Genomic DNA, 21357 nt, shown 5'->3' on the forward strand with positions numbered 1-21357 from the left:
AGCAATGATCTTCAATTAAAATGCAACATGTAGTAAACAAGAAAATATACACAACATTTTTTTGAAAAGACAATATATTTTTTGAAAAGATAAGATACCGAACTTCACTTAAATGCTTCTAACTTTTGAACGGTACATTTTCAGACCCAAGTTCTAATGTGATTATTGATCAGTATTAAATTTGTGATCGATTGATATATAACATGACCATATTTGGGAAATCACGCCCTTATGCATTTTTTGCGCCCTTCCGCCATCTTTCCCGCCAAACGACCATGAACCAAAATGGGAAACTAAGTTTTTTCTGACCTTTCCATCATGTACTTTCAGGATTTGAAGTCAGACCTAGTGTACATTGAAGTGCATACTCAACCCCCCCAGGCTCCTAGAGTAATTGTAGAAAATAAAACTTTTTGGAAAACTATTAAGCCGTTTATAACCAATAAAAGTGGTTTGAACAATGATAACATTATGATTATCAAAGATGGTGCTCAGATAACCAATGACAGTGAGCTTGCTGAATTATTTAATGAACACTATATTAACATTGTAGAAAAAAGTAGTGGAACCAAGCCAATATCAATTGATTATCGAAATTCCTTAGACAAAGAGAGACTAATTAATGAGATAATTAAAACATACGAGAGTCATCCGAGTATTGTCAAAATTAAAGCCTGCAACGAAAATATAAATTTTTTTAACTTTGAGGAGGTAGATGACAACACAATCAAAAAACTTTTTACTAATTTAAACATAAATTCCTCTCCAGGTAGACACAAAATACCCCCAAAGCTTGTGAAGTTAGCTAGTGAATATCTGATTGGCCCATTGAAAAATGCTATAAACAGCAGCATAAAATTGAATATTTTTCCCGATGGAGCCAAACGTGCAACGGTAGCACCTCTTGACAAAGGAGGCAAAGACAAACATAGCATTAAAAATTTTAGACCTGTCAGTGTGTTAAATGTATTTTCAAACATAATGAAGGATCAAATCATGTCTTTCATAGAATCGAAACTTTCAATATTTTTGTCAGCCTATCGGAAAAACTATAATACACAGCATGTCTTAATTCGTTTATAAGAATTACGTGGTTGGTGCAGTCTTAATGGATCTATCAAAAGCTTTCGATTTTTCCAAATGATTCTTTCAGGCATGCCGTGCCGCAAGGATCAATCTTAGGCCCGATAATTTTTAATATTTTTCTTAACGATATTTTTCTTTTTATAACCAGAAGTGACCTACACAACTATGCTGATGATAATACATTGTCAAGCTTTTCCAATTCAATTCCAAACCTCATTAAAATTTTAGAAGGTGAGTCTGAGCAGGCATTAGCATGGCTACATGAAAATAAAATGATTGCTAACCCTGACAAATATCAATGCATTATAATCAGCAAAGATAGGATAGAAAACACAAGTAGTAAACTGATAAGAATCGGAGATAAAAACATATATTCGCAAGACACAGTCAAACTGTTAGGAGTTAAAATTGACAATAACCTTAGATTTGATCAGCACTGAAATGAGGTTTGCAAGAAAGCATCTGCGCAACTAAATGCTTTGTATAGATTTAAAAACATACTTCCTTTTAAAGCTAAGAGTGTCTTAGCAGAAAGTTTTGTGCATTTAAACTTTAACTACTGTCCACTTATTTGGAATTTCTCATCTTCAAAATCAATCGAAAAACTCCATAAGCGAGCCCTAAAATTTGTAGATAGCGGATATTCAGAGAGAAAAGAAAAGTACATTTCTACCAAGAACAAAAGTAACTACACTACAAAAGTAACAAAATTATGCGAATACGAAATCTATGTATAGAGATTTTTAAATCTCTTAATAATTTAAATCCGCCATTTATGTTAGACATCTTTCAACGCAGCGAAACAAACAGGCCAGTACGAAGTCAATATTTAAATAATCTTAAAACATTGAACTTTAATACTAAAAATTTTTGGGAAAAATGTCTTCGCTCATTGGGGCCTAAAATTTGGAATACTTTACCTTCCGAATTGAAAAGTTGTAACAGCCTTAAAAAATTTAAAGCGAAACTAAAGGAATATGATTTCAGTCACTCGGTCTATTTAAATATTTTTTCATAATTTTTATACATTTTTCATAAAACCATAAACAAATTTTTGTCGGATTTGATTAGTTTCCTGTATATTTATAAGTATGTATTTATTTATTTTTTTATATCGGGAAGCTATATGTACATAGTTATTTTTCCGACGTTAAATAAATTAAGAAGAAGAAGAAGAAGAAGCTCTTTTCGACATGTTGCAAATTCGCATGCCAGAAGTTACCATTAGAGATTTTGCAGAGCATTGCAGAAATCTTCAGAGTAATGATGTCGTTAAATATATCGAAGATACTTCGAAATTTTGAAGAATTAATGCGGAATTATTTTCGTAATCATATTAAATTAACAATCATTTTGTATAGTAAAAATATAATAAATACTTCAGCACTTCATGGCATTACATTATCTTCTCTGGATATTTCTGCTAATGTTTGTAAAGAACCTGCTGGACTAGCAGAAGTCTTTAGAGTTGTACTGTTTTGTCAGAAAGAATCTCTGGATGAATTATCGGAAAATCAGGCAGGAACTTTAAAGTATGGCTTGCATGACTTGCTGGTTGTAGTGTACCTCTTTGTTCAAGTTTTGCAAATATACAACATTACTATATGTTTTCAAAACATAATACTGTTTGATATTTCATCGAATATTCTCGATTATACTTCATCTTTTAAAGAGGAAGACCTGTTTTATTTCAAGCAGAAAGAAACGATATCAGGTACATTGGACGCGCGGAATATTAGTTTTATCAAGAAGTACAATGTATTTAACATTCCAAACTACAATCTCGGTACTGTTTGTTTTTTTAACATGAAGCAGGTTGATTGTTTTTCATTAGAGATTGATGAATCTGTTTATAAACACAAAATGTTTGTGGACACATCAAACAGCGATAACTTAAAACTGGTCTCCCACTCACTTGAATCGGCGTTTGCGGACAGAATGCCCAAATTAAACGATATGTTTGATAATATAAAAAACATAAGGATTGTATGGGAATGTGAAATCAATTGCATCTGGAAGTTTGGTTTGGAAAACAGAGTATCCTGCAGTGGTATTCATTTCAAGAACACGAAAGGGTTACACACATAAAAGGGTTTTGATGAAACGTTTTTTGAAAACAAGATGGTGTTTTATATGAATCAGAACGTTGTGTCAGTTCAATACGCAAAGATGAGAGAAAATTTTATTAATCCATGTAACTTTTCACACACGCTTATTGGACGGCGTAAAAAAATAAATCAATTCACCCCATTAGATTTTTTGTACATAATCACTTGACACCTCTTAAATTACAAAAATTAGATGCCTTTGGGAGTGACGAAACGATGTGGCCTTATTTCATTTTTAAAAGTCGGGCTTTGCTATCTATAAAGTCGTGTTCTACATATGTAAGAACAGATTTACTAAAGATATTTAAACCTCGACTATTTCCAAGGAAATGTTTTCAATTGAAGAATATAAATGAAGCTGTACCGTTACATCACCGAAACTGGATGTTCAAAGAGCTTATACTACCTTACCAATCGTGTTTTGGAATCTGTACGGGAAAGTGATTTGTTTGAGAAATCAATAAAATTGGCAATTCTAAATTTGAACATAACAACTGTAATACGATTAATAAAATGCCCATTTTTTCGCGTGCCTATAAAGATATCTGCTTTCCAAATAAAATGCTGGCGATTAAGAGTTCGTTTATCACTCCATATCAGTTAAATGATGCCAAAAGTTTTTACTGGATACTAGATTACCCTGGATTTCTTAAAAACGCTGGGACATTCCCTTCACCTTATTCACTATCATATCTATTTTATTGACATGCTTGAAGAAATTGTTAGGAGAAACAACTAGCTTGAAATACACAGTTTCTTCCAGATGTTACGTGGCATTGTTGTTATAAGATATATTTAGAAGTTGAAAAGGAATTGTTTAGGCAAGCAAGGTGGGAGATGATGAATATAATTTGGAGACATTCTGCAACTTTTAACCCGATGGAAATTAGTGAACCAAACAATTGAAAAATAATTAAATTCATAATAAAAAAAAGATGAAAAGAAAATTAAAATTTTTATTTACATTTTGTTTTTTATTAAGACTTGGATGTAACACATCCAGCATCAGCTAAAAACTTGTTTATTCAAATTAATATTATCTTAATGTTTTCTAAATTATTGGTATTTTAATTAACTTACTATTTGCAAATAAATAAAATATTTGTTTTTATAAACAAAATTAAAAATTGAAGCGATCGGAAAGGACAAGAAAATCTTAGTTATGCACATTGTAAGTTTAATAAAAAGTTATAGCGTGTTGCAATCTTGTATTCGTTTGTTGTTTTTATTTTACTTGTTATTCTTATTCTATTTGTACATACATTTAATTAAGCCCGTTTTAAGTTGAGAATTTTTATGAATTTAAGAAACTTGTGTTATATCTCGATGTGTGCTACCTCTGTATTTTTAAAAAATTTAGAACTATGTCCGAAAATTTATACGTAGCAATATCGATACATATAATTTGTTTTTATTTAATATGTTTTAGGAAAGTTTTTAAAAAGCCTTTCGTCACTGGGTTCTTAAAAAATAATTTTTTTCTTTAATTGAATTGTGTAAAAAAAATCTCATTCTTTCCGGGATGGTGTATTAATATGGAAGAAAAATCCCGCCTCAGCCGGGAAAGAAGGTGTTCCGGAATAAGAAAATTTCCAGATAAACACAGTAATTTCTGTATAATTATTAATAACAATTATACCCAAAAATTATTTTGTTTTTATATGAAAAATAATTGTCTTTGTCCTGGGAATATTTTTTCCGTCCTTGCTAGGCAAGTTTTTAGCTCAGGCGCTATGAATTTTTTCATATGACCACACCGTCCTTTGACGAAGGTTTTTTTTTGTTGCATATTTCAATTCGAAGAAAAAAAACATCCTGCGACCCTTTATTCCGTAAAAGCAGAACAAAATCATCAGTCATGCCTCTTGTTTAAACAGCCCCTAAATATGGAAGTTTTTGCTTAATAATTTTAATATTAAAACTGTAGTTAAAAATGTTTTTGTTTGCCTTCATCTGGGATTTTTTCATTAAAGCATTGGGATTTTATATTTGGATGCTTTGATACATTCAAATAAATGTGAAAAGTCTTGTTAAAAAAAAATGAAGGGAAAATGTATTTTCATTCTAATTATTTCTCTAGATATTTGAAAATAGAAATAACATAATTATATCCAAGAGTGCGCTTCAACGACCACCATTAGAGCTCGAAATTTTCAAAGACAAAAGCGTGAGTATTATAATCGTTCCTGTTGAAACAAAGCTAAAAATTTTGAAGTTGTTGACGTTGTTTTATTAAAAATCAAAAATAATTTTTGGGTTAACTTTTCCTTTAATAGTGAGAGGAATTTAGTATAATCGATAAAAGCCTGACAACTTAATTTTTATTATCTAATAAAATGATGACGAGTTGTACATCCATTTTTCTCAAAGTTAGTAAATATACATTGCTACTGTTATTTAAGGTTTCTTTTTGCTTTGAACTTTTAATACTTTTGGATGAAAAAAAGGTAATTATTTTTAATATAACTTGTTTTAATTTAGTATGATTAAATGGCTTCTTGTGTGTTTGGACAAAATGCCATTTTAGAAGGTAATTTTAGTTGTTGGCTGTTTGCATAGAAAGTCACTAAAATGTGCTGTAGATAAAAATAAGATTTTGGCTTACCTCTGCCTTAGTTAATTTAAAGAGCTTGATTTATCTTGTATTTTTAATTTTAAAATCGTAACATCTAGGCTATTTCCAGAATACTACTATACTGGGATTGGGAGAAAAAAAAACGTCCAAACAGCCTTGGTAGTGAAAAAGGGGGTGTTTGAAGAAGTGTTATTTGTGAGATAGGTTCTACTTAAAAATGTTTGTTACCTCCTTTGGCGACTAGCAGAGTGTTGTGGATAGAGGTGAAGGGTAGCATGTATAAGGCCTGTATTAGAAGTGTTATGTCGTATGGTAGTTGAGACAGGGGCATTGAAGCATGAAGATCTTGACCGTTCAAAAAGGAATAATATGAGAATGCTTAGGTGGTTGTGTAATGGCATTTTAAAAAGCAGAAAAGTTAAAAAGCTAAGCTAAGTATTCATAGTGTTTGAGATGTTATCCAGATAAGATTAAGTTGGTGGGACACTTGGAGGAGGATAATTGGCTACTGAGAGAGAATGGGGGAGGATGACACTGTCTTACACTAACACTGTCTACATTAGATTGGAAGAAGGTCATAAATATACCCCTTCCAACCCATGTTAGCATGGAAAATGGACATTAAGGCCAGAATGATGATGATGATAGTTATGATATTAAGAAATGGGTACAAAAATAGTACAGTGAGTTATATTACTTCCTATGGCTTTTTAAGTATTTTCAAACATATTTTGATAGACTTTTCCAAATTGAATAAAACTTGGACAACTTATACTATATCATGAAAGCAAAATAATGGTAGCAATAAAGTTTTGCCCATGCCACCACTTTGTCGTCAGGAGCTTGAATTCTTGAACGAATATTCTGTTTCAAGTTTCTGACAGCCAAATAAAAGTTATTGAACATATTTTCCGTTTTTTTCATAATTCACATAAAAAAACGGCAAAAAATTGACAGAAAATCCCATTTTTCCCAATTTTTTGTTTAAAACATCCAAAAAAATTAGCAAATAAGATTAATCAAAATGTTACAGAATAATTCTCCTTGATGAAATAAAGCTGTGTTGTTAACGAAAGTTATTATATTTTATAAGGATTTCATAAGAATGTAAGGGGTAGTTTAAATTAATAGCCAATAACTCAATAACCTCCTAACTGAATAGGATTATACAAGTTGGGGTTAGCTTAAGAAATCTGTCACAAATAAACGACAAATAAAGCGGCAATGTAAAGGGATGTTACAAATAAAAATAAAGATTCTTTTTTCCATCTAATGCATTTATATATTTTTGCAAGAAAATTGCATCTACACCTTTTCTTTAACCCTGCTTGTCCCCACCCCTTTTTTTTACCCTGCTTGTCCCCCCTCCTTATAAAACCATAACAAAACTGTCTTGTCTTCATTGGCGTGTAAAATCTCTCTAATTGTTTTTTAGACCTTACAGGAAAAACTATTGGAGATTTAACGCATCCACAAAACAGGGAGTTATTTATTCAGATTTGTAACAAACTTGATACAGGTATAGATAATAACTGTTTTATTAAGTTGGCTTATAAAGCAAAAAAACGAGGATACTTTGATTTTAAGAATCCACAACACTTGAAAAATTACTTTAGTAGTAATGGGCGTGCTGGTTCAGAGTTTTTAAATGTTCTTGGGACGCGCCTTCCTGAACTCACTGTGGATGAGTTTATTGAAGTTGCAGGAAAACTTGGAAGAAAGGATATCTGTTTGGAGCTTAAAGAATTTATTGGTTGTAGTTTAAAAAATATTGATGCTATGATGTTACAAGAGATAGGATGGATGCTAAATCACACTGAAAATAAAAGCATCTTAGCTTGGAAGGATTTTCTCCATCACATTTTTAAAAATATAAAAGATCTGGATCTGAACATGTTAGAAAGTAGCATTGAATTGACAGGAAAAAATGTTGACACCAGTCCATCTCAAAAATTGTTTAAACTAATTTCAGAGCAAAATTCAGACACTGATCTGGGTTTTTTAGTACAGGATTTGGAATTAATAAAGAGAGGAGATATTGCTGATGATATTCGTACAAATATTGCAAACATTAAAAGTATTAATGTTAAAGAAGCCAGTTCAAGCAAGGATGAAAGTTTTGATCAGGGTAAGAAATGTAAAAATTATGTAGAAATGAAAGTAAATGACTTGTTTTCACATAATAAATGTAACGCTAGCACAAGTGCTCAAATTAAAATTGATGGGAAAGATTTACTAAAAGATGAAGAATGCATCAACAAGGATATTACAGAATCTTAACCAGAATCAGAGGAAAGTATTGCTTTCTCCAATAATGAAGATTCTTCAAAAAAATATGTTGCACTGTACAGTGAAAAGGTAGAAAGAGATGAATGTATTTCAGCAGATAAAATATGTGAAAGTGAAAATAAGGTTGAAGATAAAAACACATGTGCTGAGAAAATTGATAATTCAGGTAAACAAATTTTATTTTATCTTGCATGTCTTTAATTATGATTACATGAACTTTTATAGCAAACTATAATTGCATTTTCGATTTACTATGAATCTAAAACTAGTACCTAAATATAAAATATGAAAAACTGAGATCTCTGTATAAAATTGTTTTGGTATTAGTCTATCTTGGATTTGGTGTAATAAAACATGAAAGAATCTTCTAACTTCTAAAAAGTCTATTTTAGACTTACCTCTGGGACAGTGTGTTGTAATAAGTAACTCAATATTCAAAGGCTCCTTTTTAAAACGTTTATATTCCAAAAACTCATGCATTGTGGATCAAGAAGTTATTGAAAGTAAATTTAAGGAGCATGGTTTTCGAACATACCTTTACCAAAACCAATCAATAATTGACATAAAATCAAACCTGACAAAGCATTCTGTAGATGATCATTCAAGTTGCAAAGCTTTTGTGTGTTGTTTATTGGCAAAAGGAGACGATCGATGCATCTATGATAAAAAGAAGAATAAACTGCAAGTGGACAAGGTGATGAATATCTTTGGTAAATTAAGTGGGATACCAAAACTCTTTATTGTGAGAACCATTGAAAAGAAAAATCAAAAGTTAGAGGTGTATCATGATGATGAACATAATACATATTTACTACATTCAAGAAGTAAAGGTGTGTAAAGATTATAAAACATTACATATTATTCTTGTGTTGCAAACCATCAGTAATTATAAGAAACTGAGATCCAGCATTGTACACTAGATGTAGCCATACACATAACTTTTTTTTGGTTTTTGCACCCTTTTTGTTGATCACTGCCTTTTCTACAAAATATGTTTTCTTAAACATTAGTCATGCGGTTAAAAATAATATAAAAGACAGACAAATATTCTATCAGTTAAACCGTCGACGACATGTAGTCATGAATAAGCGTACCCAGGGCCTATTTTGTGAAAATCAAAGATGCAATAACTTGAGCACACAAAGTATTTTTGAATTGAAAGTTGTTATGTGGTGCTTTGAATTTGTATAAAATTTATTTTGCATAAGCTATACTTCCTCAGTTCCAGAATTTAAGGGCTGTTTATATGGAAAATATTTCCTTGGTTGGCAGGGAAATGTTTCAGCATGATATCGTTTTTAGTTTCTGTTTATTGTTGGCAAAAAAACTTATTCCCAGGCGAAAAAATACCATGTAATAGGTGTCTATTATTTATTATTATAAGAATCTATTGTTAACTATTTAAAAAAAATTGTGCCCAATCAACATAAATTTATCTGACCTGCCGAGTAAACTTCTGTTCATATGATAAAATGAATTACCCGCTTACCGACATACCAATCATGTGTACCCATGATCTCAATAGCCTGTTTTATGTTTTTTCCCATATGAACGCAAAGTTTTAAAAGTAGCTTGTTAACAAGCCGAGATTGCAACTTGAAATCATCCTGGAATATTTTCCAGTTTGCCAACGAAATATTTTCCATATGAATACCTTAGGCATTTTAAAGGAGGTTGACAAGACTGAAAAATATAACAGAATTAGACCAAATATTAAAAAAATAGGTACAGGTTGTGCACTCAGTAAAAAAATTTCAGAGCATGATTCTCATTATGTTCGTTCAGCTTTACCAGACACATTTTAATATCCCACTCCAGGTTGAAAAAGGGTTAATACCCTACAAAATTTTCTTTTATTAAAAATTACTAAGAGATTTTTGCAAGCTTTCAATTGGTTTGTTGTATTTTAGATATTGATGGTGGAACAGGATCTACATTCATCAACCGCATATGTGAAATTGTTGAAAAGTGTGACAAAGGTGATGTACATGGTCTGATTGAACAACTAATGAAGCCAAATGTTTTAGAGTGAGACTTTTTAAAAGCTAGAGAAACCTTTTCTAAGTTTTATTGTGTATATAATTAATCACGTATTGTAAAAATCTTTTACTCCCATAAGCTCGACACGTTATGATTACAGCCTGATTATTTTTATTTGTTTTGATTATGTCAACTTAATTTCAAGTTTACTTTCCTTTGTAGCAAGTATTATAATCATTGATGTTAGTCCTAACATTTTTTATGACAGCCTGACAAAATTGTGTTTTGTTGCTTTTGTTTTTGTGCTACTTTTTTTAGCAAAAGGAAACCATGCATTTATATTCATCAAAAATAAAGAACATAGTTTTGGCTTTTTGCTTTTACCACGCCTAGTATGCCTCATATATCCCATATGTCTAATATAAAACACACAAGCAGTACAATTTTTTTTTCAATTTTATGGAAAAAAATGAGTTTTTTATTTTTAATGTGTGTATAGAATTAATATGGAATTTATTATAAAAATTTTTATAATATTGTTCTGTTTTAATTTTTTTAGTTATATTTTTAATAACAATGTTACATTTTAGTAAGTCATATAGTTACTGAATTTTGATATTTGAAATTAATTTATATTTTTTCAGTACTACTTTTCGCCGTAAAACCATCAGGCGCGTATTTAAAGCCTGTAATTAATCTTTAAGCACACAACTTTTAGAATCTTCTTAAGTAATTTTTGTTTTGCGTTGTTTTTCCCTGTCAATGGCTACTTTAAATTGAGTTATTAAACCCAGGGTGAAAAGTCATTCCTTTATTTGCTCTATTGTGAATATTTCTTCTACATGAAAACACGACAACCCTATGGTGGACTAAAATCGTTGTTGAGTGTGAAAAGGTTCGTTTTAACTCTTAGTTTTATTAGAATTAACTGCAATAAAATAAAAGCTATTTCTATGTAGTGATGGTAAAATTGTTTTTAAAGAACACGAACAAATTACTTTTTCACTTTGATTTGCATATATAGTGTAATCCAGGGTTCTCATTACCCATTAAATTTCCCAAATAAAATTTCCCAAATAAAATTTATCCTGAAGTTTCCAATGTGTTAGAGAAGTTGACTATATAAAAATATGAGACTTAAACCCATTTCATAAAAGTTGTGGAGATTTCGTTGCCACAAACAATCTAGATAAGATTTTCATTTGAGATTTAACGGCCCCTATTTTAGATTTTTGGATTACACCCTGTTGTACATGCACTCATTACACTTATTTGTCTGACAGTGGCATAAAACAGGCATTGTAAACACCTGAAGTAGTCGCCTTAATTGCCCTAGATGTACAAGTAAGCTTTCTTTTTAACATGTTTAAACTAACATTATTCAGGTTTGACATTGTTTTGTTTTAAAAAGTTGCAAATCTAGAAATGCAAGTACAAAAATTTATTGTTTTCTATATTTTATTTTTCCATAAGATTCTTTAAAAATCGATCTTGAAAAATCTGTTATAGTCGACAACTTAGTCCCTAAACCAACAAAATCAACATTTGTTTGCAACATTTGTTAAATAATGACTTTTTATGTGATAATTGACTGTTTTAAACATCTGTTGGAATTAAATCCTATTTAAAGAAAGGCATGTATATGTTTTTTATCTCGTAAGAGTAAATTATTATCAGTGTTTAAAATGTTTTAAAACATTCTTATCAATATTTAAGGGTGGCAAAAACACCAAAAGTAGAATAATCCACAAAACAAGATTTGAAATAGCTATAGTTATGTTATAATTGCAAACTTGTTCTGCATGATATCAAAAATTAAGTTTAGGTAACACATTTTGATGACATGTTATTTTATGAAAATGTTCTTTAATTTTATGAAAAACAGCAAAGGAGATAGTCATACATTTTTGTCATCTTGTTTTGTATAAGAGTAAAAATTTGTTTGTGTTTTAGCGCCGTTAATTTTTTTGTTAGCAATTCATTTTTTAGATTAAAAGAAAACAAATGCTTGTCAAGGAAAAATGAGAAGCTGAATATAAAAAGAGATTGTACAGTAATTAAAGTTATGACCAATATGAAGACATGAATGGACTCTGCATATTTACATAAATACTGGCTATAATGCAAAGATAAAAGGTCAGTATTATATCTATTAAACTTGTTACAATAAACTTTAGTTGAGGAGGATTTTTGTTTTAAAGAATAAAAAGAAGAATAAGCAATTATTTGATCTCCTAATAGATTTAAAGGGATTCCTGCATTGAAAATGATATTTTAGTATGTTATAGATGAGTTGTTTATCATGTTTTTTGAATTTTCTTTAAAAATATTCTTTCTTTCTGAAGATATTCATCTTTAGGATTTACTTATTGCCTCATCATTGATAATGTTATAAGGTTGAATACTTAAAATGTCTTGATGTCAAAAACTTACTTATGACATCAAAAGTTCCAGGATCCTGGTTATTTAAATCTTGACTTGCTACTTGAGAACGAAAAGAGATACTTAAAAAATTCCAAAGGACTTGATAAACAACTTTTAATTCTCCACAACATATAAAAATATAATTTTCAATGTAAGAATGATTCCCTTTAAGGTTCGTAATTATAAAGCCAATGTGCTTCTGAAACTGTTGATATTTGGTGTTTTGTGTTTTAATAAAAATTAACATGTCAGTGATATTTTCTTGACAAAAAAGTTTTCGTGATTTCGTACAGGTAGATTTTGAATTTACAATTAATATTTGTGTTCGCAATAAATTAACTTTTCATTATTCTAGCTACCACTGCTAGAAATAAATAAATAACCAAAGGGATTGATATTATTTAGATATTATCGCACCAATGGCTTCTGGAAGTAACAACACCACCACAGAAGGTAATGAATTTTTCCTACCAGGGTATTAAATTTCACAAGAACTATTTTTAGATAGGATTTGAACTATTCTTTAAAAGTGACATTTAATATTGAATGTCTGAAAACGAGCTATATATATATACAGACTAAAATAAAATAAAATCAGGGTGAAAAAAGATTTGCACATCCCGGGTATTGCCGACATTGAACATTTTGTTAAGGCTACTGCGACCGTCAACAAGTGCCTTTATAAAGTCGATTATCTCTTATAATAAAGATGATCATTTTTTACCACCCAAATGCGCTATTTTTTCATGTTTTTTTTGTTTTGTTTACATTTGTCTCGCAACCGTCATGAACCACGTGATAGAAAATAAGGTGCATGATTCACACAAATTCGTACTTCTGAGCGGCATTCAACTAGAAATTTCTACTGAAGTAAGAACAAATAACCCAAAAAATTTTTTAAAATTATTGAAAAAAGGCGAACTAAAGAAGCGAATAAGAAAATGAAGAACTTTGATATTTTTTAGACGTTCACTTTTTATGTAAGCTAGAGCTACGTGTTACTTTTTAATGTGGCACACTTCGAATTATCAAGCAGAATTGCATTCCCATAAAAAACCACTTCTTAAATTCCTAAAGTTTTAAAAGCTAGCATATTTGTTTTCTTTTTTGCATAATTAATTGTGCGTAACTAATGTTTTTTTAAAAAATTCAAGATGCTACACTAAGCTGCTGGCTGCTAAATAAATTTGCCCGGCCATACGGAAAACTTTGGTTTGTTGAAATCATCTTATAATTGTTACATTACTATTCTGTTGTATCAGATAACTTACAATCCTAATTTATATAGCCATAGCTAATATCTTTAAATGTGTTTTACCTATATGCCTAGCTGGCTACGTCTTTCTATTTTAATTATATTTAACTGGCTGTTTTAGCTAACCTATGAGTTATATGTATGTTGTTATTCCTCTTATTTAGCTATTTATAACTATTTTAGTTTTATTAGTTTAGATTTATTTTATAACTATTTTAGGCATCTGTTTGGCATGAATTATATGTAGCTAACAAGCCAGAGTTTTTTAACTTTTGGGTTAAAGTTTTTAAGGAGTGTCATATTTATATTGTTCGTGTTGCAAACTGCTGTTTTTTAAAATGTGGAAATGAGCCACATGCAATATGCTGAAAAAACTATACTATAGGAAAAATTTACGGTTTCACGTTTTTGTTTTTACTGTGTATTTTACATCTAAAATGTCAAAGGAGAATAACTTACAATAGAGTAAATTCAAAATTAACAAAAATCAATTTATTCAACATTATTTTTGACACCAATGTCAATGTTTGGAATGCATTAAATTTCGTTAGGGTTAGGGTTAGTCGTTTCTGTACTTGATTGTCACAATTTTTTATGAGGAAAAAATCATACTTATCATACTGTTCGACAAAGTTGCTGAAATTGATATTCGTTGATGATCAAAAATTACTGAATGTTATGACTGGAGCTGTTTTTTTGCATTTTTTTTTTGTTCATACTTTTGGAACGGAGGACCATATACATATAATGTATTTATTTACTAAAAAAATAAAATTTTACACCTTTCAAGTTGTATTTTCTATATTTTGTATAAAATCTATTGGCTGAGGACTGTATGCAATATACTGAAACGACTGACTTTTGTGTAAGATTTATTGGCAAAGACAATATACAAAATGCTGAATGAACTTGTTCTTGTTGATTTGGATTTGCTACTCAGAAACCGTTATGTTTTACATTTTGTGTAAACTTTTGTTGGGAAGGAATGTAAAACAAGAAGGTTGGGCGGCTATAGAACTGGGTAACAACTGCTGTTAATGGAATCAACAATGTGGGGTATTGTGAAATAGAAAAGTATATGCTCTTTTTTTTTTCTTAATAAAAAATGTCTTACAACAAAATTTTAACTCGCAATAAATATTTTTGTGTTAAGAAATAACTTCTCACTTTGAAATTATAATTGCCAACTTTGAACAAAATATTAAGAGCGTTGTCCTGAGTTCCAAGTGAATAAAGTCTCAAAGTGAATAGAGGGACAAAGTCGTCAGAAACATTGCTGTACTATATAATAAAATTTATCCAAAAATATACAGATATCTGCTCGTAATTATATTTAAAAAATTAACAAACTAAAAAAACCTAAGAGATGAGTAGAAACACAGTCACCTTTTTTCTACTGATAAAAATTGAAAAACTAAATATTCGATCAAAAATAATCACCGGAACAGAATAACATCGCTTCACCTTCAAGGTGTTTTAAAAATTTACAATGTTGTCACTAAATGATCAATAAAATGTGTTCTAGGTCGGATGCTTCTGAAAGTCTATCTTCTAGCTTTTCATCGGTTGTCTGTTCATTCTGAACTTCTTTTTCAAGATCCCTTTTTAAAGTAATCGACAGCAACGAATTATCTGATGTGTCGTATTTTATAACAACTGCTGATTGAAGCATATTAATTGACACTGCTACCGCGAAATAATACCTTATGGTAGAAATTTTGCCAAAATAAATTCCAATCGAAATCAAATATTTTTTTCGCTCACCATCAATTTCTGGTCAAAATGTCTTTCCCTAAGGTAATTTCAAGGTAGCGTATACATAGGAATTCGTTACTCACTATTTTGCTTCTTAAAATTGGTGAGTGGAGATTTGTTGAAAAAAGCCATGATACAACCTTGAACAATTTAATAATTCAATGTGAACCGAATTAAATAAAACCAACCAAAACAAAAAAACTCCTTTAAATACAGAGTGACCACTCCTCCTTATGTCCCTTAAATAACCTTAGAAAAAGAAAATCTCTTTATAAGTACTTAAATATACTTAAAAAAGTTGAAATTTTAGCTATTCTCATTAATTTCTCCTTATTTCTTATTTTTTCTGATCGTAACCTTTTTGGAAATGTGTTCATGGTTTTTTTATCACCAATAAAATAAGACATATATTTCTGTTACCTGAAATCCTATATTTTCTATCTTTCAGGCATAATTTATGTATATTTGTATAATATGTATAATTTTCTTGTCATAGAACATAGTATGTAACATTAAAGATAGAGAACTAAAATTGGTTTTTTCCTTAATTATCCTTATTTTTTTATCTTTTTATTCTCGTTCGCAGCAAAATATCCTTAAAAATTTTCAATTTGTCTCCTTATATCCTTACTTTTGTTGTCATTTTATTAGTGGTCACCCTGTAAATATGTAAGAAATTGCGTCATGATCAGGATAGTAAACTTTAGTTAGTTTTACATGGAATTTTGTAGTTTATATAATTTAGCAGAAACATAACAATCACCTATTAATCCCCCTGATATGAGTAGGTTCTGAAACAATCATGTGATAGTTCAATGACTGTATAACAGAAATCAGAGGTGATAAAAGTCTCTTTAAACCATTGATATTAAAATCTCCTAGTATCAAATCTGCATTTTTGACATGTATCAGATAGGTTATGTACTCTGAAAATTCATACAATGAATCCTATTTACTTCCGTAAACAAGGAGAATTTTAGGTTTAGTTGGCATGTCTGGACAGATTAACACTGTATATTCTGTTAAAATCACACCAAGTTTGCTAAGTTCTTAAATATATCAATGTTTTATGCTGAATGATATTATAATATGGAAAATAGATGCTAAGATCATTAGGACTGTCAGGAGAAAGCTGGTTTCAGTATGGCATATTATGTTAGACTTGATTAAAAAAGTATCATTTTTAAGATCTAAAGCAGGTTTTGAGAAGGTTTGAATGTTAAGTAATGAGGTTATAAAAGTAAAAGAACTGTGTAAAATACAATCTAACAGTCCAGTTACCTTATTTTGTTTTGGGTATTCCACAGCCAAATAAATTTGAAAAAATCCGTACTCTACTCTAGACCCACATACAATTGACTATTGCGGAACTGTCGTTGTTTATATGAAACTTATAACGCGCAAGGAAAATTGCTAGACTATCAACAATGGCATAACGACTCTATGTAGCAATCAGCCATGTTCCGTTTGAAAACGTCAGTACTATCTGAGTCAAATTTATTAATTTCAGTTTCAGATTTACCCATTCTAATTTGTTCTGCAGGTAAATTAGTGTTCACATAAATTGTCTTAGGGAAACACTTTCGAAGCCATAACTCAGGTAAACAATGATATACTGCTTCTTGTAAAAGTGAAAAATTCCAGTCAGATGAGGTCAGATAAAATAAAATAAAAGTTTGTTCCATAACAAAATTTTCATCCCACTTTATCCAACAAAATATTAACAAAAGTAATGTCGGATAGGTTTGGTGTGCCATTTCATCCGACTTTTGGAGTCTTTTTCTTTACAAAATCAACAAATTGGCGTTTCGAACGATTTGTTTGATTTTCGAACGCGTGAAAATTCGAATTTGTTTAAAATAAAACTCTTTCAACTGAAGCAAAGACAAGGAAGGTCCAACTTCTTGTTTTTCCTCTGCATTTTTTTTTTCGTCATCAGAATCTGCAATCGTTTAATACAATTACAGTTGCCAACAAAGTGCTATCCTCTATTTTGAAAATTTTAAATTACTAAACTTTGGTCGGATTAATGATGTGTCACAAAGAAAAATTCGATTTCATGCGACATTCGAATTTTCATCCAACATTCCATCCGACCGTCTATTTTCAAGTCGGATGAAAAGTAAGATCGGTTTGCGTCGGCCTTGCGTGATTCACGTACGCGCCATAAAGGGCCCTAAGGAGATCATGATTTTAGCCGTAGACGACGGCAAAAAAATCTTACGGTTTTAGAAACTGGTTACCCAGTGTTAATATGAATCTTTGTTGATTTAAAATTTACTTCTTGCTCAGCGCTTTTTTTTGATATTTCGATTTAAAGTTTTTGATAAGATCATCATCCGAAAAAAAATGCATTACGTGTTCTTAACCGGTTGATTTTTACATTTTGTGTAAATTTTTGTGAAAAAGGATGGTATACCTGAATGACTGATTTTTCTAGATTTAAATTTCATTTTTTCCAGACTAGGGCTCCTTGATGTTTTTTGATTTGTGCTAACTCTTGCAAGGCTGCTTTTTGACATTTGTTACTTGTAATCAGGATGTATATATTTCAGATGCGTTATTTCTGACGTTGTTATTATTGCTGTTGTAACTTTCAGTGTTGTAACTGTTGATGTTGTAACTGTTGATGTTGTTGCTGTCGGTTTTGTGACTGTCGTCATTATAATTTCTATAAACTAGATTTGACACCTTGCAAGCTGTTTTTTTTATTTTTGTGTAAGTTTTGTGTGGAGGATTTAATGCAATTTGACATTTGACATTTTGTGTAAGATTTTAAGTATCTCCTACATGATGTATTGTCCAATTTTCTTTAGATCGATACAATGTAACTGTCAAGGATTTGGTTCAGCATCCTGAGAATATTCATATTTTCGAGTCAGTTTGCACCAGATTAAATTGCGGTGTGCAAAATTATGGATATGAAGAACTTGCACGTGCAGCTATAAAAAATCATTATCTATTTTGCAAAAACCCTAGGCATTTTAAAAGTTATTTTTCTGGAAACGGGCTTGAGGGGTACTACTTTCTGAAAAAACTGATAATGAAAAATCGAGATTTGAAACTTTGCGACCTTAAAGCAATGGCAGAAAGATTAGAAAGAGGGGATGTTGTTACTGAACTCAATGTGTTAAAAGTCAATGAAGATCTTTTAAAAAATGTAGAAGAAAAAGATTTACTGGAAATTGGACGAACCTTCAATCGATCTGACATTCCAGGTGTTAATAATTGGACTCATTTTGCTGCTTATTTTAAATTTAATAGCAATGAAATCAGCGCTATAAAAACTAGAGGAAAAAATGAGTCCGATTTTAATCCATCGAAAAGACTGTTTCAATTAATCTTTGAACAAAGTCCAAAGACAGATTTAAGTTTTATAATAGCAGATTTGGATAAAATATATCGTAAAGATGTATCAGAGTATCTTCTGGAAAATATTGGACAATTACAAACAATCCAAACATTTTCGGTCGATATTGAGAACATTATTGATGATGAAACGCCAATGATTCCCTTGGTGGCCGAAAGACAAACATTATTACTGCAAAAACAACAACCAAGTGAGTCTGATGAAAAATCTGCCTTATCACATTATGGTGTTACATTTGGAACACAAGAAAGGGAAACAATAAATCAACCTTATAATCAGTTAGCGATATTTCAAAATAGTATGCCAGTCCCCGAAATGTTGCCGATGAACCCAGAAGCTACGTCACTTTATGAACCGTCAACAGACACTAACAATCGGCTTAGCGCAGTAAGTAAGCAAGGAACGTCAAACATCATTGAAGCAAATATGGACAATACTGATAGAGGTGCTACATTTGGGTTTGCACTAAATACTTTCGACAATCTTAAAACTTTCTCTGATGTCCCTAATTTCGCAAGTGAGAAAGAAAACAAGGATAATAGAACGCAAGAAACCAACATGGAAAATAGTTCTACCTTGCCCTCGGGCCAATTTAATCTGGAGGAATCTTCAAACGAAGAAACGCCTGGACGAGAAAATTATCCTTCGAATCATTCTGATGCTTCTATTCTTCTGAATTCTAAAAATAAGAAGGATAACAATGGTGATATATGCCAAGAAACCAACGTGAAAAATAGTTCTATCTTGCCCTCGTGCCAACCTTATCTGGAGGGATCTTCCAACAAAGAAATGCCTGGACAAGAAAATTATCCTTCGAATCATTCTGATGTTTCCTCTGAAAACGAGAAAGGCAACGGTAATGAGATGTCCCAAGAAACAAACAATGAGGAAAGCAGTTATATATTTTCTTCACGCCAACTGGAATGCGATGAATCTTCAAATGATAGTGGTCTTGACGCAGAAAGTTATCGTTCCAAAAATTCCGATGTGGCTGGAAACATGAATGAAGACAATGGAAGAAGCAAACATTTGTCTACAATCAACGAGTCCATTGATAGCTCTGTGTTCCACAGACAAGGTATTTAATCCATTAAATATCTATTTTACAGTATTTTTATTCAAACTTTGACTTGTTTTGTGTAAAAGCTTTTGATGGTTTTGAAGAACTATTTTCTGAGCACTGCGTGCATGTTTCGTTAATATCGTTAACCGTTACGTTAAACAATAAGGATAATGTTCCGGAGAATTGAAAAATAAATGAACGGTTAATACATACATATAGTACATTAAATAAAACGTAGATTAACAGTGTAAATGTCACGAGAGATAGTAATTATGTGGTTAAATGTTTGTTTTATACAAATCTCCCAATTTTTGCAAATAAAGCAAATAGTGAGAGTTTTGAAAGTTGCCGAATGTTGTAATAGTTGGTGGGTTATTTTCTTTAGGTTCAACAATACCGCTTTGTATCATTGTTACCCAGAGCGAGTATAAGGGCTTAAAAAAGAAAGGTGGGTGGATCTTGCATAAAAGCCCATCCTTTAAGCAGGGTATGCTAGCAGACGAAAAGAGAGTAGAAGAAATGTTGGCCAAGCATGGCTTTCATAATCCCTACTGCTGGCAAAATAAAAAGGTTCAGCATATCAAAGAAAAGCTTCAACGTCTGTCTGAGAATATTTATGAAAGTTTAGTTTGTATCATATTATCTCGTGCCCACGGCAATCATATTTATGACAATGATGAAAATGATTTGGATATTTTCGAAGTTGTTAGAATTTTTACAGAGAAACCAGCTTGGAGAGGCATACGCAAGCTTTTTATCACACGTTCATGTCAGTTGAAATCTAAAAATTCCCAGTATCTAATCCAAAAGGAGGATGAAATGTCACTACTTTGGCATTGTATGGATACGGGTAAGAATTTTTATATACAACTATTTTTGAAGAATAACTACCTAGAAATATGATTTTAATATTATTTGTATGGTAATAACATGGTTTTGAGGGATATTTCGGATTAATAAGCCCGGGTTCCATTTGTAATGTTGACAATATTGCCCAAACAGTTAGTTAAAGACAATTAATTCTGATATATATCACAACCAAATCTCGGTAGGAGGTTAAGGGAAATAGCAAAGCACGGTTTTTTTGTTATGTGGTGTCATTCGTTATGAGTAAGCCAATGACATAAATTTTTGGGATTTACGTACAGGGCACTTTGGTTACACTCATAAGCGCAAGAAATGCACATATAAAATCTGGTACTTATTACAAAAAAACCACTGGGTTTGTTTACAAAAGAGAACAGCCTCGACGTTGTTTGATGTTGTTCTTACAGGTAGCTTAGCTACCCTATATAGCTAGATTAAGGATTAAACTAGCATTTATTACTTAATACTCAGTAAAATAGGTCAAGTTTAAATATTAAACTTTTTCGCTACAGCTAGCTAGACTAAGTATGAAAGGACAAGGCTGAGATTTTTAGCTGGGTTAAAAGTCAAAACTTAAGAGAAAAT

General features: G+C 30.9%; 1 protein-coding gene across 3 annotated transcripts in view; it reads left to right on the forward strand.

Annotated features, from left to right (window-relative positions):
- LOC130613196 (putative leucine-rich repeat-containing protein DDB_G0290503) overlaps nucleotides 1-21357 on the forward strand; it is a 32455-nt gene that overhangs the window by 6712 nt on the left and 4386 nt on the right. Inside the window, exons 1-4 of one of the 3 annotated variants that reach the window (XR_008975622.1) lie at nucleotides 11995-12174; nucleotides 12868-12915; nucleotides 18289-19920; nucleotides 20291-20755. Coding sequence is in view for 2 of the 3 variants with exons in the window: in XM_057434524.1 (XP_057290507.1) it covers nucleotides 12882-12915; nucleotides 18289-19920; nucleotides 20291-20755 (2131 nt within the window). In the remaining variant the exon portion in view is untranslated. Of the gene's footprint in view, nucleotides 1-11994; nucleotides 12175-12867; nucleotides 12916-18288; nucleotides 19921-20290; nucleotides 20756-21357 lie in introns of those variants that run through there. The other 2 variants (XM_057434523.1, XM_057434524.1) reach the window with 2 other exon arrangements.

This window comes from Hydractinia symbiolongicarpus, chromosome 10 (genome assembly GCF_029227915.1).
Source record: "Hydractinia symbiolongicarpus strain clone_291-10 chromosome 10, HSymV2.1, whole genome shotgun sequence".
In the NCBI taxonomy this organism is placed as follows: domain Eukaryota; kingdom Metazoa; phylum Cnidaria; class Hydrozoa; order Anthoathecata; family Hydractiniidae; genus Hydractinia; species Hydractinia symbiolongicarpus.